The sequence below is a fragment of the Dasypus novemcinctus genome, chromosome 3, assembly GCF_030445035.2.
Source record: "Dasypus novemcinctus isolate mDasNov1 chromosome 3, mDasNov1.1.hap2, whole genome shotgun sequence".
NCBI lineage: Eukaryota > Metazoa > Chordata > Mammalia > Cingulata > Dasypodidae > Dasypus > Dasypus novemcinctus.
The window spans coordinates 112,176,263-112,202,963 of record NC_080675.1 but is presented as its reverse complement, the minus strand read 5'-3'; the positions used below and the strand labels follow the sequence as shown (position 1 = coordinate 112,202,963).

The 26,701-nt window shown below is 58.7% G+C and overlaps 1 protein-coding gene across 1 annotated transcript; it reads right to left on the bottom strand.

Moving 5' to 3' along the window:
* Positions 1-1,138: 1,138 nt before the first annotated feature.
* On the bottom strand, positions 1,139-10,075 carry DLL4 (delta like canonical Notch ligand 4). Its single transcript, XM_004481523.5, has 11 exons — positions 9,700-10,075; positions 9,320-9,592; positions 8,768-8,825; positions 7,674-7,937; positions 7,200-7,260; positions 6,983-7,113; positions 5,423-5,592; positions 5,048-5,267; positions 3,215-3,917; positions 2,602-2,710; positions 1,139-2,137 (listed from the first exon to the last, which is right to left on the bottom strand). The coding sequence occupies exons 1-11, from the start codon at positions 9,763-9,765 to the stop codon at positions 2,132-2,134; spliced, it is 2,061 nt and encodes a 686-aa protein (XP_004481580.2). The 5' UTR covers positions 9,766-10,075; the 3' UTR covers positions 1,139-2,131.
* Between the last annotated feature and the right edge of the window lie 16,626 nt (positions 10,076-26,701).

The window sequence follows — 26,701 nt, the reverse complement described above, 5'->3', positions numbered from 1 at the left end:
GAATGTTTTCCTGTTTGATACCCTGTGTGTGCAGCAAGGGGAGCAGGGAGCAAGCCATGAGCAAGGCTGGAGTGTGCATGCAGTGAGTGGGGACAAGCGTGGGCCACTGGTACCCGTGTTCTCTGGCATGAGCTCCCAGCGCAGGCAGGGCAGGCAGCAAGGAGACAGAGTCACAGGGAGAGCAGGTAGTGCCATCAGGTCCTGGACATCTGGTGGCGTTTTTTTGTTGTTTTTGTTTTTTTGCTTTACTGTGGACAGGCTGAGAGCTGGGAGCATCTGCTCAGCTTTTGGTCAGTGACTTCTTTTTTTTTTTTTTTCATCATTTTCTCTCCATGGAGTGTGTTTGCTGCTGTAGGAGGAGGACTGTGACACCATAGGGATCACCCTGTATATTAGGGAGCTAGGCATGAGGTCAAGGCTGGAAATCCCCTCATTAGTGTCTCAGCTAAAAAATCCTGGACTCAGGGAAGGCCACCTCCTCCTCACCTCCCTCCACCCCCCTCTTCAGTAAACTCCATCAGCTCTGGGAAGACAAGGTGCCCTGGCTGGCAGCTCTCTTGCTCAGCTGCAAAGAGGACAAACCCAAGGCAAAGGCCCACCCCCACTGGAGGCCAGTGTCCTGCCACGGCTGAAGAAAGAACAGGGTGCCGGTCCAGCTAAGACCCTGCAACAGTAGCAGGAAGGACCTAGCTGTCATCATGGTTCAGGGACCCCATTCTCCAACAAGGTAGTCCATTTGAATAAGGAAAATGGGCAGTATTGTCTCCTTCCCCAAAATGCCTCTGTTCCCGGGCTGACTAGGGAGCCCCACAAGCTTTTGCAGACTTGAAGAGAGAGAGGATGGAGAGAAAGAGAGGATGGGTCAAGGTCAAGAGGAATATCCTCGCAGGAATGGAAGGAGGGTAAAGGCGCAGCTGGCTGCAGAGCCTTCAGGCAAAGACAGCTAGCCAGGGCTGGGGAGTCAGATGGCTACGGCTGGGCTCCCCAAGATGAGAAGGTGACCTGAGGGTGGGCACTGGTTCTGGGGATTTGGCGGGGCACTTGGCAGCGTGTGAGCAAGGGGTTGGCATTCTTTGGCGTAAGAGGGCAGGGAAAGGATTCCCATTCTGCCATCACAAAGACAGGACCCAAGAAGGAATAAATTCCTGTACACATCTGTTCCATATTATAAATACACATTATATACAAAATAATGTTATAAAATGTAGAAAGATCAGTGCTTCTGATTCTTAAATTATCAAAATACTAGACTCCAAAATAAACTACAAAAAACAAACAAAATAAAAACTCATATTATTGATGTCTGAAGATCAGCTTCAAAGGTGGTCTGGTGGCAGTTTGGGCATGGGCAGGGCCCAGGCTCCAGGCCGTAGGGATGGGGTTGAGGGAGGATAGGGCCCAGAGCACCCAATTCCTCCCTCATTCCAAAGTAACTGCCCTGGCCCCCCCAGGTAGGCCTGGTGCCCCTGGCTGGTAGAAGGGGCAATCCATCTGCCTGTCTGCTGGCAGGAGCCCCGTGGCACCCAGGGCCAGAGGCTGGGGTGCTATAAGCAAGGCCCATATGCCATGGTGGGAGGCATGGGGCAAGCAGTGCTCCTCTCTCCTCAGGCTTTCACCTCACCTGCAGAGCAACCCCTGCCAAGAGCTGCACCCAATGGATTCCCAGCCCTTGCAGCCCTGCCCTTCCTGGCCCCACTCCCCTCTCTGATTTGGGCCTAACTGTTGCCATGGAGCCTGGGCCAAAGGCACTTTTGGGAATGCGGAGGCCCCCGGCAGCTCCGGGCCCCCAGGGCCCCTGCCACCGCGGCTGGAAAACAGGCTGGAGCCCTGGAAGGAGTTCTCTGAAGGCTTCTGCTGGCAGGCCAGGTCCAAATGGCACCTCTCCTCTTCTCCCTTCCCCTGGCTGGCTGACGCAGCGACCAGTCTGATGCCAGACAGACACCCAAAAACATGGGCGGGTATTGCATCTCTTGGCAAGTTCACAGTCTGTCCAGTCCATGTGGTTCCCTCCTCCTCCTGAGAGCAGCACGTTGCATATTAAAAACGCCCCATCCAGGTTGCAATGTAAACAATGCAGAAGGAAGGTCCAGGAGCTGGGCCGAAGCTGGGATGTCCTGGTTAGACTCCTGCCTTATACCTGGGGAGCAGGTGAAGAGCGGAGACGTGCGTTACCCTGGGGCCGAGCACTCCCGCCATGGCTTCTGCCCCAACACACGCCCATGTTTGCAAGCCTGTGCTCCGTGAGGTCCAGTGGAGGAACCCGGTGCGAAGGGCAGGAGGGACCAAGACAACCACGCTCACCCCCAGCAACTGGGAAGAAGCCCCAGGAGCTGGCCAGGTGCCACGGCCGCCCAGCCAGATGAACTTGCAGAAAGAGAGACCAGGCCTGCGCCGCGGCTCCTGTTTCACACCCTCTGTGGCAACAAGGCCGGCTGGGACCCAAGGGCAACTGAACCTGGCCTGCCCAGAAGGGGTTCTGACTCCACCCATCAGCAGGGGCCCCTCCAGCACGCACCTTGGGCCTGGGGTAAGCAGGCCACTTTCTCATTCCCAGCAGGTAGGAGGCGACCTGCTGGGAGGGAAGGCGAGCCCAGCACTCACCTCCGTGGCAATGACACATTCATTCCGCTCCTCTGATATCAAACACACGGACTGGTACATGGAGTCCCTGGAGGAGCATATCGCTGATATCCGACACTCTGGCTTTTCACTGAGGGAACACAAGACCGACAGGTGAGGTGGGATGGGAAGGGGGGAGGGGGGCACCAACCTGGACAGCTGAAGGGCACTTGCAGAGGTGGTTCTAGGGGAAAAGCACAAGAGTTAGGGATGCCAGTGCTGACCTGGGGTGGCGGTGGGGGGCAGATGCGAACACACCCCTACCAGAGCTACAGGACCCCCAAGTTTACCAGAAGGGTCTTAGGCCTAGAAAAAAGCCAGCATTGCCACTAGAGGCAAGCCACCCTGTGGAAAGATGTAAGTTGCAAGAGATACACGGTGACACTTGACATTTGTGAACGAATGAATGAATGAGAGGGAAGAACAAAGGACCCCTGGCAGAAATCTTATTGAAGGTTCTTCCTGTCAGTCACAAAACCCTCTGTTTGCTTAAAAGTAGTCAAGGGCCTGGTGCCGGCCTCCCGCCAGTTCTTGGAGCCCAGAAAGAAGCAGACGGAGGTCCGAGGCCTGCCCTGGGCCTCAGGGGGGCGCTCACCTGTGTAACCGCAGTGGCGCCTTCTCCCCTAGGCTTTTGTCGCTGTGGGGATACTTCCCCGGCATGCTCCCCCGCCCCAGGGGCCCTGGGGCCAGGTTATAGTCCAGCGTGTGGTTCTGCTGCTTGCCACAGTTGGACTTGTCCAGGCCACAGTCCACTTCCAGCTCCTTCTTCTGGTTTGTGTTCTTGAGCTGGGCGGCAGGGATCAGGTTGTCCTTCTGGAAGTCCGACAAGTTGTTCATGGCCTCCCTGCTGCCATCGTCGGGCCGCCGAAACCGCAGCTGCCGCACAGCCACTGCCACCATGGCCAGCATCACCAGCACTACCACCAGCCCCACGCCCAGCGAGACGGCCACCCAGGGGAAGCTGGGCGGCATGCTCACGGGGAACTCGCAGCGGCTGCCCACGAAGCCGTAGGGGCAGTTGCAGGCAAAGCTGTCCAGGGAGAGGCCGGGGTAGCAGGTGGCCCCGTTGAAGCAGGGCCCCGAGGCACAGGCATCGCCGGGCATCCGCACCTCGCAGCGCCGGCCGGAGAAGCCGGCGGGGCAGGTGCACGTGAGTCCGCTCCCTTGGTCATGGCAAGTGCCCCCGTGGGCGCAAGGGCTGCGGGTGCAGTCACTGATGTGGAGTTCACAGTGGGTGCCCGTGAAGCCCGGACGGCAGCGGCACAGACGGGTCAGACCCCGGTTCAGGCACTGGCCCCCTGTAGGGACGCACAGAGCACAGGTCAGCAACAGCCTGGGGACCTCCCCGCAGCCCAAGCCCCATCCCATGCCCTGGTACCCCAGGAACAGGGTGTGCACACCTCTACCTGCACAGCCAGCACCTAAAGAACCTCATGACATACAGCACTGGCCGAAGAGTCGGGAGCACTGGATTTTAGGGTGACCCTCGTTCTCTATGCCTTTGAGGGATCATGTATTAAAATTACTAGCATCTCACAGAGCGAGTAGAATCAGACAGGTATGCTTGGGTTTAAACCTCAGCTCTGTTTCTCTCTAGCTGGGGATCTGGTCCCTATGGCTTTACTTTATCTGTAAGCCTCAGTTTCCCCATTTGTTAATATGGAATATAACACTATCCCCTTCATAGGATTACCCCGAGTTCAAGTAGCATAATGCATGTAAGCAGAAGCACATGCTGGGTATATAGTATACTTTCAAATAAATGTAATTTTCATTAGAATCTTCACAGTCACAGGAAATTTTGACGGCAGGTATTGTATCTTCCCATTTAGTGATGAAGAAAATGTGGCTCCAGGGAGTTTGCATAATTAGCCATCTCAGTCCTACAAATCCTCTCCAGCTCCTGAGGCTCCTGGGGCTACTCTCCTACCCGGTGCTGCCCAGCCTGGCACAGCGGGCATCACCAGGAGGCCAGGCAGTCAAAGGACAGCAGCATGCTTTGCGCCCCAAAAGGTGCTGAACGCTCTACATGCCTTGTCCCACGTGGCTGTGAGGCAAGATGAGGCCTTCAGGGGCAGGACTCAGACGGGACTGGCCTCCCTTGGGAAGGGACTTGAAGACAATGTCCCTCCTCTCTAGCCCAGACTTCCTGGGGAGAGCCAGAGGCCATCTAGCCAGGGCAGGGCCTGGGCGTAGGGGCGGGGATAGGAACCACGCAGGGTGCACGCCTCCCCCTCCGTGAAGGCCTGCGTCCGCTGCTGGCCTGCCCCTCTTTGGAAACCCTCACTAGCCAAGCAAATGGGGACTCGTCTCAGCCTGCCCCAAGTGACAGACAGGCCTTTGGCTCTTCTCCTCACCCTCCCTCACCAGAAAGTCTCCCTCAGCCCTGGGGCTGGTCCCCCAAGTTAGAGCAAGGGGAAGGACTCACCATTGGCACACGGGTTGCTGGTGCACCTGTCCACTTTCTTCTCACAGTTGGAGCCAGTGAAGGTGGGGAGGCATTCGCAGGCATAGCTGGCCCCCTGGCTGCGCTCCCGGCAGGAGCCCCCATTGAAGCAGGGGGAGTCGCTGCAACTCAAAGTGCTGTGTTCACAGTGCAGGCCATAGTAGCCTGGGGGACAGAGGCAGTGGTAGCCATCCTCCTGGTCCTGGAGAGAGACCATAAAGGGGGCCAAAGTCAGAGCCCCAAGGAATGGGCAAGGTGGCTGGGGCCCTACGGTGCCGGCCCCCACTGATAGCCACTGGCCATATGGGTTGGTGATGCCTGGACACCTCTGCCTTCCTGTGCTGGCCTGGGACTCACCTTGCAACTGCCTCCATTGCGACAGGGGTTGCTGTCACACTTGCTGAGCTCCAGCTCACAGTCCACACCAGTGTAGCCTGGGCGACAGGAGCAGGTGTAGCTCCGCTGCCCGCTGTTGGAGCACGTCGCCCCGTTCTTGCAGGGGGAGTGGTGGGTACAGTAATTCAGATCTGCAGACAGAAACCAACCAGCTGAGCAGGACCAGGACCCCCAGCCTCAGCTCTATGCACTGCAAGTCCCCCCCCCCATGTGTGGTTCAAAGGGGCTTCAACTTGAAGTCCCCCAGGTCCAAATGCTCTTCCTCCTCCCCCTAGTGGAATCGTGGGCGTTGAAGCACCTTGAACCACACCTGACTACTAGGCAATCCATCAAGGTTGAAAAAACCCAATTCAACAACTGCCTGCCAACAAAGCTCACAAATGCTGCCAGCCAGAGGAGGATAAAGGCAAGTAGCGCAGAATAGCGGGGAGGAAATCAGAAAGCGTTTCATGGAGGAGGGGCGTCTGACATAGGATGGAGGAAGGAGAGGTAAAATTTCAACAGGTGGAGACTGGTGGAGACTCAGAGGGGAGATGAGAAACACCACAGGAAGTGAGCACGCATTTTCAGAAGGAGAGGAGTGGCAGGGTATTTTGAGATATGAGTACTTGTTTTTTCATTTGGGAAGGACACGGGGGGGGGTGGACCAGACAGCAAATACTGTGACTGTGAGAGCTGTGCTTGCACAGGCTGGGTCTGTGGATGGGGGAGAGAAAAGAGAACAGGCAGGACCAGGCAGGGGATGGAGTAGAGGGACACACCATCCCCTGAACTGCAAGCCTGTGTTCTTTTCTTTTTTCTTGACAATGAGTCAGACCCCAAGCAAGTTCTTTCCACTCTGGCCAGCCCCCTGCCCAACCACCCAGGCCCGTGCTGGGTCTCCGTGGCAGTGGGCACATCATTTGGCCCTCATGCTGCAGCGGCTTCTGGGATACAGGGGAAGGAGAAGGAAAGGCTCTCTCCCCGACGGTCTGGGCGTGCAGGCCCCTGTGCAGCCAGAAGGGTGGCCAAGCCCCCTGACCACCAGGAAGAGCCAGCGGGGGCACAGACAGCCACCTGGCCAATGAAGCGCCCACACTGAGAAATCGGTTGGATGTCACTCCGCCCAGAAGCCCGGCTCACCCACAGCCTCGGGGCAGCTGGTGGGCACACCCCACCAGACAGGTGTTTAGGGGAGAGCTGCTCAAACAGCCCTGGCAGGTAAGCAAACACTTGGGGGGTTAATAGGTAACTACTGAGAGGTAGAAAGAGGAACTGAGCCTGGCCTCCCTCTCTTTGGTTTTTCTGGAATTTATGAGTGCAACCTCCAGTCACCCTCCTGGCTTTTCCAGCCACCCTGCCTCCCCTGCACCCACCATCTCATTCTGCGCCAGTAGTAAGCATTCTTAAAATCCCAAGATCCTTGAAGGAACAAGGAACTTGGGAGAGCCAGGTGAGCAGTCACGAAAGAAGCAGGGTCCAGCGACAGCTCAGCTCCTCGCCCGCTGCCCCCTCTGCAGTCCTCTCTTTATCCTGACTCACCTTGATCACAGAACAGGCCTCCCCAGCCCTCATCACAAGTGCATTGCCAGGGGGTGTTGCAGGTGCCGTGGCGACAACCATTGTGGGGGATACATTCGTCACAGAGGCGGCCCTGCCAGCCTGGGCGGCAGCTGTGGGGCAAGAAAGAGGCCAAGAGTGAGGTGCAAGGCCTGGGAGGGGAGGGCTCCCCACTCCCCACCCTCTGTCCCCAACTCACAGGCACTCGGCAGGCTTGTTGCAGTAGCCATTCTGTTCACTGCAGCCAGAAAGACAGATAGCTGAGAGAGGAAAACACGGACATGTGAGGCTGGGATGCAGAGGACTCGCGAGCCCTGCGCCCCCTCTCCTGGCCCTGGGAGTGCCCCCAGCTCTCCTGGGCTCACTGCCCACTCCTGGCCTCCCAGGGGAGCCATGGATGTCTTAAAGGGAATGCTGGCAGGGGGCAGGAGAATCCAGGCTGGCTGGAAGGCAGTAACGGGGGTCCTGGTGGGCTTTGGCATGATGGGGAAGAGCACCGGGAAAATAGAGGAGGTCTGAGTCCAAGCCTATCCTCAGCATTCCCAGGGATCCCTGAGGCCCAGCTAGTGGGCAGCCCAGACTGGCTCTGAGGGACAGAGGTGGTGGCTGAGACAGTGCCACCATGTCTGCTCAGGTGATCCCTCTCCATGCAGGTGGGAGCTTGGATGCTTACGCTGTTCGCAGTACTCTCCAGTCCAGCCGAGCAGGCAGGACAGGCTGCCATCTGGCTGGCACACGTAGTGGCCGAAGTGGTCATTGCGTTTTTTGCACAGGCGTGAGCAGCTGTCCCCATAGTAGTTGTCACTGCAGATGACCCGGTAAGAGTAGCGCAGCCTGATGGGGGTGCTGGTCTGCTCATCCAGCAACCAATTCTCGCCCACAGCTAGGGACCTCTGGATGGCGATCTTGCTGATGAGCGCATCTGATGGCAAAGCCTCTGAAGGGGCAGAGGGCCAGGTCAGGGAAATGCAGCCAGTCCCCAAGGGTGCCGGTAACTGCCAGCCAGTGCCCTCCTTAGCTGGGCTGAGGGTGATCAGCTGCCAAATCAGACCAGATGTCCAGATGACCCCCACCTGCCACCAAGCGGGCCAGAGGAGCCCAAGGGTCCCACTGCTTAGCTGCCCTATATGTGTGCTAGAGCAAAGAGGCTGATACCATTCAAAAAAGGGACAATAGAAGGATGTTAAGATATCCCAGTGCTATGGAGGCAGATAGGGAGGGGAAAGAGGTCAAAGGGGGGGGGGGGGAGAAAAAAGAAAAGAAAGAAAGAACGAAAGAAAGAAAGAAAGAAAGAAAAACTCCGGGCTGGGGAGGACCTTGGGAGCAGGGGTCCTTTGGTGCCCATCCAGGGGTTCTGCCCCCAGAGGTGGGTAATGGTTTTCTTTTTCCTTTTCAAAGTGAGAATTGTTGTGCTGCTGAAATATCCTTTTCCTCTGTGTCAGAACAACATCCCAAAGCCATTATTCCCTTTCCAAAGGAGCGGAATTCGCGAAAGGTGTAAAATACAGGAAGGGGCCCGTCAGCGGCGCTGGCAGCTTCAGCCTTTCTCACCGCCGTGCTCCGCGCGTTCCCACGCCAAAAATAACCCGCAGGAAACGCAATTGTGCTGGAGTCCAGGCAGCGGGCGGAATCCGAGCGTCCAGCGCGGGGCGCAGTTAAGCGTCCTGCCCCCCACCCCCAACCCCGCACTTCCCCCGCCTATAGCAGGTTAACCCTTTCGGCGCTGCGCCGTGTCGCCCTCCTGTGGCGGCCGAACGAGCTACTCACCGGGGCGCAGGTCGTCTCCCGGCGCGTGCCAAGCTTCGATGATGAGTGAGAAGGTGCCCTGGGAAGGGAAAGGGCGGGGGGAAGGATAGCGAGGTGAGCACGGGGGAGGGATGAGGGTGCCCTGCGGCAGCCGGTTTAATTAACCTAATTGCAGGATACAGTTACTGCGCCCGGGTCAACAGAACATAACGGGTGTGCGCGCAGAGTAGCTCGCGAGCAGGAAAGAGAGAAGAAACCCGTCCAGCGGAAGGATTGAGGGATGGGGGAGTGTATACAGGCACCATTCAGTGGAGAGGGGAGAGGGCGCGGGGGGTGGGGGCGATGGTGATGAAAACCCGTCCCAGGAGCTGAGAGAAGGGCGGGCGTAGCACTGGGACGAGTGAGAGCCTTCTCGGGGATGGGGCGCCACGAGAGAGTCGGAGAGAATCAGGAGAGAGTGCGCGCAGGTTTCTTTTTTGGGGGTGTCGAGGAAAGCTGGGGAGGGGACCTTGATCCAAGGACACCCCTCCTCTCGGTTTCCGTGACCTCCCAGCGCGCCCAGGCTGTGCTCACCGGCCAGGTGAAATTGAAGGGCAGTTGGAGAGGGTTGCGGCCCCCGCCGTTACTGTCGTCCGCGATGGTGAAGGAGTTGGTGCCCAGCACCGGCGTGGAGACGCTGCCGAAGGTGCAGGGCCCGGGCGAGACGACCGTCTGGAAGTGCTTAAGGCAGACGCGGAAGAAGGTCCGGCAGCGGGGCTCGCACGGCCGCCCGCTGGCCAGCACGCCGCGCTCGTTGGCGAACTCCAGCAGCTGCAGCTGAAAGACGCCGGAGCCCGCCGCGCTCTGCTGCACGGGGACCGGGCAAAGGAGGGGAGGAAGCGGTCAGCTCGGCTGGCGCCCGGGGCTCAGGCGCGGGGCGCGGCGGGAGGGGGCGAGGGGGCGCGGGACGTTACCTGCTGCCACAGTGCCACCAGCAGCAGTAGTGCCCAGCCAGAGGCGCTCCGGGCCGCGGCCGCCATCCCCGGGGGCGTCGCTTTCTCCACCCGCCAAGCAGCGGGCTCTGCTCCGGACGCCGCTTTCCCGCGCGTCCTCCCGCCGGAGGGGTCCCCGAAAAGCCGACCTCCGCTCAGGGCGCTGCTCTCGTCGCGCCTTTCCGCTAAGCTCCGCTCCAGCTGCCGCGGGTAATCCAGGTGAGGGCGACTGGGCGGCGGCCGCGTTGACTGTCCTCCAGCTAATCCTGGGGCGGCAAGCGAGCTGGTGTCCCGAGCACACTGCACCGAGGCGACTCTTGGTCTCGTGTTGCCGGCCTGCGCGCAGCGCCGCTACTGAAACCTGCGCCCTCGGGAGCCTTCCTTATATATATTGGCTCCTCTCCTCACCGCCTGTCACTCAGACTCATGGTCACTCTCCCCTCCCCTCCGGGCTCCTAGCTGCTACAGCCCCAGCGCCGCCCGGAGGGGGCCTCCTCCCCCGCCGCCCCCTCCCCGCCAGCCAGTCAGGCGCGGGCCCGCCCCCTCCGCGCCTCTCCCAGTCCCTGGGTCCCCCAGTTCTGCGCGTGCCGAGGTGACCAGTCCTCTGCGATCGCGGTTTGCGGGCCGAGACCCTGGCCCAGGGTGGCGAGGACGATGGCCCGGGGGTGGGGAAGGACGTGAGCGGGTGGTTCCCGGATAGTCGTGGGGGCGGAGACACTGGGGAGTCCCCGTAGGCGGTGCGTCCGCTGCGGGCGCTGGTTACCTGCAGCCCTCGAGCAGGTAAGGACAGCCTAAGCCTGGAAAGCGAAACCAGCGCCATAGGACTCCGATCTTCTCCGTCTCCTTCCCAGAGCTAAAGGAGCCTCCGCCTCGGCGATCCGACCCGTGAGCGCCCACCCACCACGCGTCGCCCGCGCAGCAGGGAAGCCAGCGGGCGCGTCCACCTCTCGGTGGCCACTGGGGCAAGGCGAGGGGCCCAGCTTCGAAGACTGCCGGGCTCCCTCCCTCCACCTGGTGGGCGGCTCCCTCAGTAGCTGCGGGGGGCGTGCCCAGCGCGTGCCTACCCCCTCCAGCCCCCGCCTGGGGCCGGCGCGTGCCAGCCGCTGGGCGCGTGGTCCCGGAGGTGGAGGGGGGGCGTGGTCCCCGAGGTGGGGGAAGGGGCGCGTCCTCAGCTGTATGGTAATGAGATTCTGGCTCCACCTCCGGCGCCTTCCCTCACCTGGCTCTCGCTTCAGTACCAGCGCCCACCGTCTCCCCGCACCCCAGCCGCCCCAAACCCCCGCCCGCGTCCTGTCGTTCCGCTGGGGCACGGAGCAGCTGTCCCGGCTCCAGAGTTGGCTCAGGCCCCTGGGAGGGTCAAGGCGAGGGGCTGAGGCCGGGCAGGCCCGGGTTCTCTCCTCGTAGGATTGGACGTGGTAGGGAACAGGAAGCGCGCGGACTTGTTTGAATTTCAGGCGGCTTCGCTCTCTCGCCGGCGCGGCTCCCCGCGCGGCCCCACTCCTCCGAGCGGTCGCAGCGCAGCTGCTTTCCGGGAACCCGGCGTGATCCCCGGAGGCCGGGGAGGGCTGGTTTCTCCCAGTCTGGGAGGTGCCGCGGAGCTCTCTCCGCGACGCAGAGGGCGGCGAGGGCGCTATGGCTTCAGCTGTCAGCCCGCGGGTGCGGTGATTTGCTGTCATCGGGCGATAAGATCGACTCGGGGGCCGGGGGTGAGGAGCGGGGACGCGGCGCGGGCCCGGGGGAAGCCTGGAGGGGGGGGGGAGGGGGGCTCGCAGCGCGGAGTCTGACAGCTGCCTATGCCGAGCATGGTCTGATGTTTTTGTTATTTTTTTTTCCTGAGGGGGGTGTGGATGGAGGATTGGAGGGAAAAGGATGAGAAACAAGAGGTTGGGAGCGTGGGTTGGGGGAAGGGCGAGGTGAGGAGACAGGCTCCGGGGTCCCCCACGCACGGCCACCCCTCCCTGCCACCATCTGGCGCGAGCGGGTTGGCGTGGGGAACCTGGGGGGGGGGGGGGGCCGGCAGATGGGCCCAGGCTGCGCCTGAGAGTTAATGTAGGTTATGGGCAGGCGGAGTCGCCAGGCCCGAGGGAGGAGGGAGCCCCTGGCTTGCCTTCCGGCGGTCCTGACAAGCGGACTCCCAGATCCTCTCTCCGCCTATACTACTCCGTGCTTCCGCAGATCTCTAGACCAGCTTAGAATGCCGGCGAGTGCCCCAGGCTCTTCTCGGAGCTGGCAACCAGCCCTAACCTAGCTCTGCACCACCCCCTCCAGATCCTGGCATGGGAGTTCATAAAAACTCGTCTCTTTTCCAACACTGGCACTTGCCTCACCCTCAAGGGAGATATCCAGTCCCACACGAGTACCCTCGCTCAGTACTGGTAGACCCGGAACACTTCTACTCCTGGTACACATCGGAACTTACGTGCCCAAAAGCACTTTGTCAGAGGTCAGGGACAAACTCAAGTGGGTGCCATACATCCTCAAAGAAGCAAAATGCGAAGGATCCCAGAGATCTACAAAGTCTCTGACCTGGAGAAGAGAGGGTTAAATTCTCCTCACCATCAGAAGACATTTATCAAACCCCTATTTGTGCTGTGTCCCAGAAACTCATTACCCTTCTAGGACACCGCCCTGGGCCTGGGTACCCACCAGCGCTCCCATCAGCTGGGGTCAGGCTTTGCCCACATTTGTCTAGCAGGAGAAGGTCGCGCTGCGGGCAGGCAACAAGCATGCCAAGGCCCGGGTGAGTGTTTCTCAACAGGGGGGCCTCCTGCCTTCTCCCATTCACGAATGGGGCATGAAGAGCCCGGTGCGCGACCTGAGAGCTCGCAAGAACTGGAGGCTGCGAGGCGAGCGGAGGCCGCAGATCGCCATGGGGTGGTACCCGCGTCCCCTCTGCCGACCCTGCCGTGGATGAGACCCTCGGTACCACCCTGCCCATATGGGTTCCCCCGGACTTGGGTCCTGGGTGGGTGTATGGTTCCCGCCCAGACGCGCACCCGCTGCACTGCCCAGCTCTGGAGCGCAAGCCGGGTCGAGGCCGAGCTTAACGCAGGGCCTTCCCCAAGCCTTCAGCTTCTGCTGCCGTCTCCGTGTGGCCACTGCCCACAGTCCCCCAGCAGCAGAGCCTGCACTTGGGGCCCCAGGAGCGCCAAGGTTGTCTTCCAGAGATGCCCCTAAGCTGATCCCGAGTTTTTGAGGTGCGGCAGGAACCGCGTTAGAGCCTTGGAACTCTTGCCGGATGGGTACCCCGCGCGCCCTCCCGCGCGGTTTTGCCCGGGCAGTCCCTCACCCGATGGCGCTTGTCGCTCGGCAAACTGCTGTTTGGAATCCGAGCCTTCCTGCAGCGGGAAGGAGCGCGGTGGGGGCCGGGCCAGAGCACCCTCCTGGCAGGCCGGGGGCGGGGGAGCAGGCCTGGCTTGGGCGGGGCGCTTAAGCCTTGAGGGGCGCCCCTGCGGTCGCTGCGGAGAAGCGGCCACGTGCAGGGAGCGGCGGCCAGGGAGCTGCACAGAAGGCGGAGAGATTTGCAAACTGTTGCTGCCACATGGCTGCTGCATTCGATCCATTCACATTGAAATGAGGCCGGCGCGTGCCTCATCTGCCGCAGGGCGCTGCCACGCGTCAGCCCCTCCCGCCGCGTGCCAACTGGGGCAGTGGGGCTGGCAGGGCCTGGCAGCAGCGGGGGCGCAGCCCAGGCTCTGTGACCAGGGGAGGGGGGGGGGAACCGAGCAACCCAAGACGCTCTGACGCCGCGGGTTCGCGGACCTTGGCCCTGCAGTTGGGAACGAGCCCGCAGAAAAGGCCGATAGGTTTCGGAGGGGGGCCGGGATCGATGCCGCCGCTCCCCGCAGATGCGCCCCGGCAGCGCTACTCTCCATCTGCCGCTGCTCGCACCTGCCGGTCAATAAATCGATTTTACAATTTAATGCAGCAGCTTCCCGCCGGCCTGGGACAGATGCCGCCGCAGAACCACCTCCGCCCTCGCCCCTCCCTCCAAGGGGCGCCAGCGGTTAGGGCTGGGATGCCCGCTCAGCAGGCGGCGCCCCGCAGCGCCGAGTTCACCTCCTCTGGAGCCCCTAGGAGGACTCACTGTGGGGCTTTGAAGGAGAAACAGGACGCAGTGGGTGTAGACAAGATGTGAGGGGCCCTGTAAGAAGGAGAAAGGGGTGGGGCATGGGCACCCAGGGACACTGAGTCCAGGCCTGTGGGACAGAGCAGAAATGGGGAGACTTGGTGTGGCGTGTGGGAATTACATGGCCCGTAGCCTAACGCCGACTCTACCCCTCAGTTTTCTCATCTGTGCAATAGGGATAATGATGATAGCCACCTGGGTGGCTGACTGAGGAGACTAAATAAGATTATGCATTTTCAGAGCCCAATAAACATAAATTTCCTTTACAACAGGTGACATCCAAACAGCCAGGAGCAGACTTGGGGTGGAAGGGAGACCCCAGACAGCAAATGACTTCCAGGAGAAAAGGAAGGAAAAAAGGAGAGCAGAAGGCAGACAGTCATAAGGGACGAGGCCTGAGGAGCAGATGGTGGGAAAAAAGAGAGGAAGGCTAGGTGGGGATACGAAAGAGGGATGAACCCTGTGGAAAAACTCAACGGTGAGGGCTTTTTCTGCTGAGGGGGGTGACAAGGTTCTTGGCTGGAGGGAGAAGACTAGAACTGAGGGAAAGGGTTTGGAGAAGAGGAGGAACCAACTGCCCACCGTCTTAGCCATCCAGAGATGACCAGGTGAGGGCCTCAGATACCACCCCTCCTCCTTCACGGGGGTGTTTCAGAGCAGAGGCCTATGGGAGGAGGGAGGAGGCAAATTCTGAACTGCTCTGGTCATTGATGGCTCTGGCTGCTTAGGGGGCTCGGCCCTCCCCATGTCACCAAGAAGGCACACTGTCTGGGCTGGACTGTCGCCTGGCAGATGGCTCATGATGACCCAAGGAAAGATCCCAAAGAAAGGATTCCGAGTAGGTGGGAACACTGGACAGGAGTCAAAGTGCCTGCCTCTGGCTCCTCATGAGAACAGGAGGGTCTCCCACCTCTCCTGTCTCCCAGGAGCCTGAGGGCCTAGACTAGCCCTATACTGTCCTTTGCCCTTTCAAAAAACCCAGTAGAGGTGGTACCTGAAGCTGGGGTAATTGGTGTGGACCAGGCCCTCTTCTTCTTAATGAGAATAGCTTTGGCATGCAGAGCTGATGGACCCAAGTAAAGAGAAGTGGAGGGTCCTTGACCTGAGAAACCTCTTCTGTCACTTGTGGTAAGGAGAAAGCTTTCCCCAGGCCTCGTAGTGCGGGTCAGGAAGAGAGAACGAGCGAGAGGCCTGCAGGCTGGAGAAGCTGAGGTAGGCCTGGCTGTAAGGACACACGTTGGTGGTGACTCCAGCAGCAGCCCTGACTTCATTTGCCAAGCCCAGGAGATGCCTGGAAAGCTAGGGCCCAGAGCCATACAAGCGGGTATTTCCAGCCACAGAGGAGGCCAGGGTTTAGGGCAGCCTCCAGGGCAACTTTCCCAGAGCCCCTGGCTTCCCCTTCCCTAGCTCCTTCCTGCCCCCACCCTAGAGAGTGAGCAGGAGGCTCAGCAGAGGGGAGGGAAGGCTCAGGATAGCCTAAGCCTGGAGATTCCTAGGCTACAAGGCCTCACCTCAGCCTGCCCTGCCCTCAGGAACTGGCTTCTTCAGGGCTCTGAGGGGTCTTACAGGGCCAGAGAACAGAGAGCACAGGCAGAGAGGCCTTGCTGGGAGTAACTGGACCAAAAGAAGACCCTCTGCCAACTTGTGCCGACGTGCAGCGTGTAGTGGGCTCTGAGAGCCTGAGTTTAAAGCCACCCCCTCAGCCACTGGGCGCTTGGCCTCCCTACCCTGAAGTTTTTCTTCCCCTGTAGAAGCTTCCTCTGCCCTGTTTTGTCCTAACCTCGACTCTCTTCTCCTTTTGCCCCTTCCCAGCATGCAGGTCACCCATCCCTGAGACCTCCTCTCTCTGTAACCTTTGACAGGTGAGAAGCTCTCCCCAGCCCTACCTTCCCCGAGCCCTCACTCCCTACCTCAGGCTCTGGCCTCCATTGCATCCAGGTCCGGTATGGCCCCTGACCCCTTGGTACCTGCTGGACCTTGTGTGCTCTCCACTTTCCCCATTGAGCAACGACTCATCTCGTGGAGGAAACTCTGGCCTCTTCTCATTTCCACACACCAATCTCTGATCTCTGACCCCTGCTGCCTCCCTGGAAAGAAGGGCTAGGCCTGAACCAGGAAGTGCTGTGTTTCAAATACTCTCACACACAGAGGAAGAAACTGGGGACAGGTGCCAACTCTATGAACAGCTGCCTGAGTGAGCAAGGTCTGTTCCTGGAGGAGGCTAGGGAGGAATCTGACTGCCACGGTCAAGTAGGTGATGGGTCGTAAGCAAAGGATGGTGATCAGCTGTCTCCTCCCACCGCAGACAGAATGAAAGGAAACAGGTTTCAATTGTTGCAGGAAGGATTTAGGTTAGACATACGGGAGAACGTCCTGTGACAGTGTCTACACTATGTAGTCCAGTTGTTAATCCAGGTTGAACTCTCCCCTGGAGCTGGAAAGAATTGCATGTCTATGCTTGCTAATGAGGAACGTGCCGTGCCTGTTATGAGCAAAGGACCTCCAGCCCAGAGAATCCTTAGGTCTAGACTTCTCAGAGATGCCCAGACCCCCTTTCAACTCCACTGAATGGTTTTTGGATAGTCTTTAAGCCACTGTGAGCTAATGCCAGTTTGCCTGCCTTGCTCCCAGCCCTTCTTCTGCCACCGTCAGAAATAAAAGTCCTATTAAAAAATAAAGTCGACTTTCTATAGAGAAAAAGAAGAGAAAGAGGGACGGAGGGAGGAAGGAAGAAGAAAGAGGAAGGAAGGAAGGAAGGAAGGAAGGAAGGAAGGAAGGAAGGAAGGAAGGAAGGAAGGAAGGAAGGAAGGAAGGAAGGAAGGAAGGGAAGGAGGGAGGGAGGGAGGAAGGAGGGAGGAGAAGGAAGGAAAGGAGGGAGGGAGAGAGAGAGAAAGAAAGAGAGGGAAAGAAAGAGAAAGAAAAGAAACAGGCCTCATGGAGCTATCCAGCCAAATGAACTTTGCAGCCAAGCGGCAGGCTGGATTTAAGGTCCAGGAACTATAGAGAAATTTCCAGAGCAATGGTGAATACTCAGGGTCTTGAAAGCCAGGGGTTTTAATAACAGCCTCAGCTGCTTCTGTAAATTTAGAAATAAATATACTTCAGCCCTCCTTTGTCCCTACTCACCTCAGTATCCTTAGTGCTCCTTGGACTGCTTGCCCGCTCCCACTGTTGGAACCACTCTGACTGCTGAGATACCTGCGCTGCCCTAGGACTGACTCCCCCAAGCCCCTCCCCTCCCTCCTGAGCAGCTCGATCCCTCCCCTCCCCCACGACCACCGCCCTTCTCTAGCTGAGGTTAAGGAAGTGATTTGCCTGGGGTCTTGTGTGCACCACCGGGTCTGCACATACCTAGCTCTGGGTTAAGGTCAGGGAGGCCACAAAGGAAAATAAGGTTCAGCCCGTTGCCTGTGGGAGGTGACAAGATCAAAGCACGTGAGGAAGAGGGTGATGACCTGCAGAATCAGGGTTCAGGGCGGGGCTGGGGCCCGAGGAGTCAGGGGAGGTTTTATAGAGGCGGAGAGACTACACAGGACCAGGAAGAAAGAGAAGATAGATAAAGACAAGAGGCAAAGCAAAAGACTCAGGGTGGGAATAACATAGGAATATCCTGAGCAGAGATTGCCTGTATGGACAAGAGGTTAGATAGCCAGGAGATGGAGAGCCTCCAGGCAGATGAATCTGGACTTGACAGCTAGGCATTAGGGAGCTCTGTGAGTTCTTGAGCAGAGGAGGTATTCAGCCTGATCTGGCTCTGACGTGCTGGCTGGTCTGGAACGGGGAAGTCCACAGTATAAGCCAGAGGCAGTTAGAAGTCTTTCTGATGTGTGGCCAGTGGCCAGGTGTTTGGCGATGTGTCCAGGGGTGGTGCTGTCTCTGAGCTGGTGACACCCGTGCACAGATGGCCGGGTGCCTGAGAATGCCAGACCCCTGATAACCTGCTGGGGCAGGCCCTGCACTTTCTTAACAGCAGCTGCTCTCTCCTCTTGTTTGCTGCTTTCCAGGTAGCCCCCTGCAAACATAAGAGCAGCGTCAGGACGTCAGGACTTCCTGGCTCCTGTACTGAGAATGGGGGCAGCTTTGGCCATGCCACTCTCCCAGCCAGCCTGACCCCCTTCCTCCTTTCACCCTCTGGGGCCTGACAGGCCAGGCTTGCTCGCAAGAGGAGAAAGGGCTGGATCAGGCCTGGAACCCACCGAGTGGAGAGTGACCTGGGTCCTATAGCTAGAAGCTCAGGGAGGGGAGGGCACGTAGAACAAGCCGATCGGTGATAACCAATGGCTTGCACAGCTGGGGGACAGGATCTCACCTCCTCCCCAGGCGGCTCCCTGCTCTTTAGATGGATCTGGTGATTGAAAGTCCTGCTGTGGCCAGTGTGGGCTGGGGGTATGAGCGGGCTCTCTTTGGGCGGGGCCTCCCTCAGGGGCTTCTAGAATGGCACTGCTTGGGTCTGGGGTGGCCCTGCCGGGTGCGCGGACCCGCCCGCTGCGCCTGCCTGGCGCCCTGGGCTGGGGCAGTTTAAGCGTGAGAAGCTCCAGTCTGTTCCCAGCTCGGCCCCTGGGGGTGGGGCAGCGAGGGTGAGGCTGGCCGCCGGTCAACCCTTCCCAGTCACACCGGGGAGGCCAGGCTCGGGTCAGCGCGGCGCGAGGGCCGGCCCTCCCGGCTGAGATCATCGCCCTCCGGCCTCACGGCAGCTCCCACCCCCCAGCTGAGCTCACGGTCCTGGCTCGCGGGGGGACATTGTTGTCTCCCGGGCCCTTCCCCCGGGCTCAATGAGCTGTTTGTTGGCACGTCCGGCGAGGCAAGGGGAGGGTGGGCACGGGCGCCCGCACACAATGGGGATTCCGTCCATTCTGAGGTGGCTGCGGGAACCAGGCTGGCTTTGTCCTGCGGACCCTCATTCCCACCATTTAGCGGAGCCGGAACTGCAGGCGGAAGGCCCGGGTGTAGGAACAACAATGTCGTCACCGCTTCTGTGGGGGAGGGTCCCGCAGGCTCAGGCTCCAGGGCGCCCGGGGACCCACGGCCCGGGCAGGCTCAGGGCCTCTTGGAACAGTTTCTGGGGCTGAGGTTATGCCGCAAACCTGAGGGAGAGTCCGGCCTGCAGATGGGCATCCCCACCTGCCCGCTGGTCCATCCGCAGGCCTGCGGCGAGCGTGGCTGCGGGCTCCTTGGCAAGCCCGGCATGCTCAGCTTCTGGGCACGCGAAGGAGAGCCCCAAGGGGCAGGACGATGAGTGAGCCTGACCTGCAGGCCCTTCCCCATCCACCTTGGGTGACCTGCCCATCCTCCTCTACGGTCGGGCTGGCCTCTGACCCCTCTCACTGCTCACCTTGAGCATGTGGATTGCCCATGACTCTGAGCAAGGCCTGCAAGAGAGGGTGGAACGGCTCCGATCTGTTTCTGGGCCTCTAGCCCAGCCAACCAGCCCCTTCGGAAGTGGCCCGGGCTGCTAAGACAACAAGTGTTTATTTTCTGGGGGGCGGGAGGAGGGGCAGGACGTCATTGCATTTCCCTCCTGCCTGGTGCTGCAGTGGTTCTCACAGTCTGGGCACTGGTGACATCACTAGCCTTTCCTCCTCAGCCCTGGCCTTCTTGCTTCCCCCTCCCCTCCTGGTGCCCGGGCCATGCTACACAGTTCTGAAGCTCCTGCTTCCTGTGCTGGCACTTCTGAGCAGGCACTCATGGAGGGTGTGGGGGCAGCCAGGAAATACTGGACCAGCCCCTCATTCACTCACTGCCCCCCACCCTGGGTCATTCAGGTTGAGTCCAGGATTAGCCCCTCTGTGCTCACCCCACCAGAGGGTTTGCTCTCCCAGCCAGGGCATGCTCCCCTATGCAATGCTGGCCCTTTAAGGGTCTTGGGAAGCCAGAACAACAGGAAATCCAAACGGCCTCATTAGGCAGCTCAGAACTCAGCACAGTAATTAGTGCCCTGAAAACAAAACAAGGAAAAGCAGGTGGTAGTGCCCCCCCCCATCTCGGCTGCCCCCGGCATGTCCTGTTAGTACCCACAGCGAGGCAGCTGGGATTGGACCCCCCTCCCTCCAAGCCCCCTTACCCCAAGCTCCTGAAGCTGCTGCCCACTGCCCAGGCCAAGGGTCAGAGCACAGGCCGCGGGGAGCAGGTACTGGCCCCTCTGCCAGCCGTTTCTCCCTAGAGAGATCAAGGCCCCAGGGAGGTACCCTGGGGCTCCCCTCTCCCTCAGCCAGGTGGCCACTTGTCCATAGTACCCTCCACCTGTTTGGAAAATGCTGTGACTGGGGAGGGGAGGCAGGTTGGCCCCCTCTAGAGGGAAAGGGGAGACCACCAGGAATCCCAGGCCAAAAAGGCCCCCTTAGGAGAAGGGAAAAGTCTGCTCGGTGGTCCTGCAGGTGCAAGACCACTGGGCAGAAGGGATGGCGGCTCACAGCCCTCTGGACAGATCCTGGGGATTTGCGAGCCCCCTCAGCTGATTAAAGCCTGGCAGAAGCCCAAAGGGACCCCAGGAAGTCCCCCTCGTCAGCTAGGCTGCAGGCCCTCCAGCTCATTTTTTATCTCCCCCCCTCCACATTTGACACAACTGAAACCCCACCCTGACACTCACCCCTTTATCTGCCAGGGGAGGGACATTCTGTGCTCCACTTAAGAAACAAGTAGCCCTCCAGCAAACATTTATGAAGTGGTTGCAATCTTCCCAACACCATTTTGGTGGGTGGTGGCAGGGAATATAAGTGTGATGGCTCTTTATAGTTCTTCCCTACAGCTTGAGAAAGCCTTTGAAAGCAAGGGCTGTGGCTTTGTCTAAGTGTGTGTAGCCACAGACCCAGCACTTAGTGACTGGCTGGTGCATGCTTGGAGGGGATGAAAAATGAACCAGGGGTCCAGACACGGACACCAGCGCGGGGAGGGCTCCGGGCCCCCACGGGGCTCAGAGGCAGGGAGAGCTGCCTCTGGGATAGCCACTGAGCAGTGATCTGGCCCCACTAACTACTATGAACTGCTGGGGTTGCATCCTGGTGCCAGTTCTAAAGAAGTTAACGGAGACTTCATCACTCAGTCCAAAGAGCTGTGCCCTGGCCGGGTCCCTGGGAACCTGGCCCGGCACAGCCGCTTTGGGGAGCTGCGTGAGGCATACCACATACTCACCTGTGAGCACAACTGCTGCAGCTCTGACCACCAGCTCCACTCTGCAAGCCCCCCACCAAAGTCTTCAGGAAGTACAGCCCACCCCGGGCCTGCCTGCCCCGCGCACGGCAGCTCCCGGGCGCCTCCCCCTGCACACCGCTGGGCCCAGCTCCATGGCACGAGGCTGCAGGGGCCTGAGTCAAGGCAACAGCAGCACGAACACAGCCAGCAGGTGCTGGGGTACTGCTCCCACTCACGCCGACTTCAGGAGGCTGGTGCAGATGTACCATGGCTTCAGGGGTGAAAAGGACAGGATCGTCACAGCTATCTACAAGGACACGTGGGCCCGGGCCAGAGCCAACAGAGCTAGCCTCCAGCAAGAGTGACAGCAGAGACAGTGGCAGCAGCCACTGCTCGGGCCTCTCCAAGACCCCTGGCTTGTGTCCCCGCACAGCCCCTGAGAGGCTTGCTTGGCTGGGGCCTTCTGGGTGTCTTCTCACTTCCTTCCCAGGGCTCCCCACTCCTAAAACATGTGCAATAAAGGGATTCTCAAAAAAAGGAGAAAAAAAAAAGAACTGGAATGGTCTCTGACCTCAAGGAGTTTACCATGTAAGCCCAGGATCTGGCACAGTGTCGCAGCACCCTGTCAGGGTGCCGTGCCCAGCCTTGGGGGATATCGCGGCCTCTGTGTGCAGAACCTGGACTTCCTGGAGGGCCCTGGGACCTGGCGCAGAGCAATGACCGAGAGCACTGTGGGGAAAGCATCGCCGCTCCCCCGGAGAACAAAGCTGGGATGACCCTGGCGTGGGGGGTGGGGGGCGGAGCGGCACCCGGCTTGCAGGGCTGCAGGCAGAGGGGGTGGGTGCGGGGGGCAGGGGGGGGGGTGTTGAGGGAGGATGGTGGCCAGCCTAGGGCCAGTGAACGGGGCTGTAATTAAGCTGTGGGTGGGTTTCTGGTCACACTCCCGATTGGCTGAGAACAAAGGCCCCGGGCGTCATTGCCCCGGGGGACAGAGGAAGGGGCCGGGATAACCCAGAACCTGTGGGGCCGGGCAGCTGGCCTCCAGCTGGGCAGGCAGCTCCGCAGGCACCCCAGAGGCCACCAGCTGGGTGGTGATTTGTGAGGGGCTCCCGTCTGAAGCTGAGGGGGCCAGTCCTGCCGGTAGAGGTGAAGCAGACCAGCCAGGAAGTGACCAGAGGGTTACGGGGCCAGGAAACAGAGGGTCTCCATCCTGGTCACTTGCAAAAATCACCTGAGAAGCTCTCCAGTGATTCAGATCTAACCGGCCTGAGAAGGCCCAGGCCGCGGTACTTTCTGGAAGCTCCCCGGTGACTCAGGGCGCAGCCGGGGTTGAGCACTAGTGCCAGCTGGGAGCACGGGGCTGGCTTTAAATCCGAGGGCTTGCTCTGTCCCTCTTCTCACCTCACCGAGCCCACAGTACTCAGAGGCCACGCGCGCCAGGCCAGGGGACGGGGGTACCCTGCACCCAGCCGAGGGCACGTGGGGGTCAAGACAAGAGGGACGCGGGCAAGAGTCCCTGAGGCCCAGGGTGGGGCCTGCGGAGTGGCCCACCCTTCTCAGCCCTTCCCCAACTCGGGCAAAGTTTCCCCGAGAAGCAGTGGTGGCCAATCACAAGGCGAGAAGCCTGGGGAGGGGCGCCCCTGGGTGCCCTTGGCCCCAGCAGGGACCCTTCTGCCTCACCCCAGCCCCCTGGGCCTGGGGACAGCGCGGGAGGGAGGAGAGGTGACTCCAGAGCACCTGAGCCCAGGGTCCCGGCCCTGCACAGCGACGTGCTCCGGTCCTGAATCATTTCCCGGATATAGCTCAACGGCCCAGACTTCAAGGTTTTGGGGGGGAAATCTTTTTTCCAAGTTCCTCGATCTGTTATCCCCTCCCCCGCGGCCGGATAGGTCTGGACCAGTGTCCTCCCCGGCTCCCCCGGAGCCTCTTAGCTCGGGCCTCCTCCGCTGGGCGCCCTGACATTGTTTCCCGCCTCAGGAAGTCTCTGATGCCCTGCGCTGGATTTTGTTTTCCTTGTTATCGGGACAACTAATATTTTTTCCTGTGCGGAAAAAAAAAAAAGATTTTCCCAAGCAGATTACAGCTGTGGTGCGGGGGAGGGGCTGGAGGCTGCACCCTGCCTCCCCCCCACCTCGCCACCCTCACGGGGGCTGAGTTTCCAGCGAAGGAGGTGGCCCTGGTCCCCGAGCCACCCCCCTGGAGTGGAGGGGGGCGCCCTGGCCTGGGCAGAAAAGCCAGACCCCTGCCCCTCCTCCTGTGTGGCCCCTGCCCCCTGCTGGGAGTGTTGCCCCCCAGCCCAGGCCACATCTCGCAGGGACAGGGAGGGGGTCCCGGGCTCGCCTTCCTCTACTGCGGCTGCGGCTGGAGCTCTCCAGACCCTCGGAGCTGTTTCTTCCGGGACCAGAATTCGGAACTTTCAGGCGGCGCTGCAGGGCCAGGATGCCAGGAACAGGGAGAGCTGCGCTGGGAAGGGCGGCGCCGGAGGAGCCCCAGCGCCAGACGGACCGCGGGACCCTGGGCCTGCTGTGCCTCGGCCACCCCGCCTCTGGCACCCACACCCTCACACCTGCCTCGCCTGCCGAAAGGCGACCATGTGAGGGACACAGATGACAAAAAGTGTCTGACTCAATGGCAGGGCTCGTAGGCCTCTGGCCAGTAGGGTTGAGGCAGGTGTCTGAGTACCTGTGAGAGCCCCCCACACCAGCGGCCTAGAAACGCCAGGCCGCCACTGCGGAGGTTCTGTCTGCATGCACACCCGGGCGTGACGCACACACGCACGCACACGCACAGGCAGATCTGTACGTTCTCCCTTGATCGACTCTCACTTTCTGTGTCAGGGGGCTGTGGTTCTAGGGGTAGGCTGCCTGGTCCTTTGGGGTGGGTACCCACAGAATAACCACCACTGCAGCCACCTGGCCTTGCCTAAGATGACCAGGGTTTCTTTTGTTTTGTTTTTAATATTTTTGTGGATTTTTTTATTTTTCTACTGCTTTCTTTTTTAAAATTTTTATTTATTTCTCTCTCCTCCCCCCCCATCCCATTGTTTGCTCTCTTGTGTCCATTCTCTGTGTGTCCCCTTGCATTCTCGGCGGCACCAGGAATCTGTGTCTCTTTTTTGTTGCATCATCTTGCTGTATCAGCTCTCCGTGTGTGTGGTGCCACTCCTGGGCAGGCTGCGCTTTTCACAAAGGGCAGCTCTCCTCGCAGGGAGCACTCCTTGCACATGGGGCTTCCCTACATGGGGGACACTCCTGCATGGGCACGGCACTCCTTGCACGCGGCAGCACTGCGTGTGGGCCAGCTCATCACATGGGTCAGGAGGCCCTGGATTTGAACCCTGGACCTCCCATATGGTAGGTGCACGCTCTATCAGTTGAACCACATCCACTTCCCAGGATTGAGTTTTAATGTACATAAAATGCATTGAACAGTTCAATAGATGTTAGCTATTAATTACTGGGGGAAAAAAACAACAAGGGAAGTGGATGTGGCTCAACTAACAGAGCATCTGCTACCACATGGGATGTCCAGGGTTTGAAACCCAGGGCCTCCTGGCCCATGTGGTGAGCTGGCCCACGTGCAGTGCTGTCACGCACAAGGAGTGCCGTATCACACAGGGGTGTCACCCACGTAGGGGAGATCCACACACAAGGAGTGCACCCCACAAGGAGAGCTGCCACATGCAAAAAAAAGCACAGCCTGCCCAGGAGTGGCACCACACACACAGAGACCTGACGCAGCAAGATGCCATAACAAAAAAGAGATATAGATTTCCAGTGACAGCTGACAAGAATGCAAGTGAACACAGAAGAACACACAGTGAATGGACATAGAGAGCAGACAACAGGGGGGAGGGAAGAAGAAATAAATTTAAAAATCAATCATTTAAAAAAACAAAACAAAACAAAAAACCTCAATCCTATGGAAGGACCTGGGTTCAATCTCTGGGGCCTTCTGGTAAAAAAGAAGAAAAAGTGTGCCTGCGCAGAGATCCAGTGCCCGTGTGAGTGCTGGCTTGGTGAGCGCGAGTGCCCACGTGGTGAGCCAGTGCCTGCACAAATGAGTTACACAGCAGGATGATAACGCATCAAAAAGAGAGACAAGGGGAGAGTCAAGGTGAAGTGCAGCAGAAACCAGGAACTGAGGTGGTGCAATTGACAAGGAACTTCTCTCCAAGATTGAATCCCGATGAATCCTAGAGGAGAGAAAATGAGAAGAGAAGACAGCACAGACAGCAAAAACAGCAGAGCAGGAGGAGGGGAAGGGGAAAATAAATGAATAAATATATATTTAAAAAAACAAACCTCAATCCTTGGGAAGTAGATGTGGCTCAAGCAATTGAGCTCCCACCTACCACATGGGAAGTCTACAGTTCAGATCCTGGTGCCTCCTAAAGTAGACGAGCAAGACAGCGAGCTGATGTGATGGGCTGGTGTTGCAAGATGATGTAAGGACACACTAGGAGGAAAACATAATGAGAGATGCAACAAAACAGGGCATGGAGGCAGCTCAAGCAATTGGGTGCCTACCTCCCACATGGGAGATCCCAGGTTCGGTTCCCAATGCCGCCTAAAAAAGGAGGATGAGCACACAATGAACAGACACAGTGAGGGGGTGGGGAGAAATAAATAAAATAAATCTTTAAAAAAACAACTCGATCCTCAGGGGGAAAAGATGTGGCTCAAGCAGTTGAGCTCCTGCTTCCCACATGTGAGGTTCCAGGTTCAGTTCCCTATGCCTCCTTAAAAACCACAACAAATAACAAGCAATCAAATGAAAAAACCAACCAGGGGAGCCAATGTGGCTCACTGTGTGAGTGCTGGCTTCCCACATATAAGATCCTGGTTTCAGTCCCCAGCCCTGGTACCTCAAAACAAACAAACAAACAAAAAACCCTCAGTCCTCAGGGAGCAGATGTAGCTCAAGTGGTTCAACTCCTGCTTCCTATGTATGAAGTACCAAGTTTAATCCCTGGTACTGCCTAAAAACAAAAACAAAAACCAAACCCCTCAATCCTTTTTTCATCAAAGATGACACACTTGATTGCAAGAAATACCATTATATTATATTCCAATTAAACTGCCAATTAACTATAGCACACCAAATATTGTAAGAGGCATCCTTATTTTAGATACTTTAAGGTGTGAAAAATTTGTCTTAGAATTACTGAAACAGAGCATCGTTTTCATTACAAATACGAACCAAGGCACAGAAAAGGTTAGTAATGTGTCGAAGGTTAAGCAGCAAGTACACGGAGGAGCTGGGATTCATTCCCTGAGAGTCAGACTCCAGAGTCCCGTGCCTTAAGTGCTTCCAGTTTGTTTTCTAGCTACTCAAAGAGGACTTAATATTTTATTTCCATATCTCCAGGCCTCAAGAAGTATTTATTAAAAGGAATTAATTTTTTTTTGAAGATTTTTTATTTCTCTCCTCTTCCCACCCCCCCCCCCAGTTGTCTGCTCTCTGTGTCCATTCACTGTGTGTTCTTCTGTGTCCGCTTGTATTCTTGTCAGCAGCACCCAGAATCTGTGTCTTGTTTTGTTGTGTCATCTTGCTGCATCAGCTCTCCATGTGTGTGGTGCCACTCCTGGGCAGGCTGCACTTTTTTTGCCCTGGGCGGCTCTCCTTATGGGGCACACTCCTTGCGCGTGGGGCTCCCCTACGCGGGGGACACCCCTGTGTGGCAGGGCACTCCTTGTGCACTTCAGCACTGTGCGTGGGCCAGCT

Bases quoted from the DNA above. Each gene is read 5' to 3' on its own strand.
- DLL4 (XM_004481523.5), bottom strand. From the start codon at position 9,765: ATGGCGGCCGCGGCCCGGAGCGCCTCTGGCTGGGCACTACTGCTGCTG. The intron at 7,114-7,199 runs GTGAGTTGGGGA...CTTGCCCCACAG, and splicing joins AACAAGCCTGCCGAGTGCCT to CTGCCGCCCAGGCTGGCAGG. The intron at 5,593-6,982 runs GTGAGTCAGGAT...TTCTGTCTGCAG, and splicing joins AGGCCTGTTCTGTGATCAAG to ATCTGAATTACTGTACCCAC.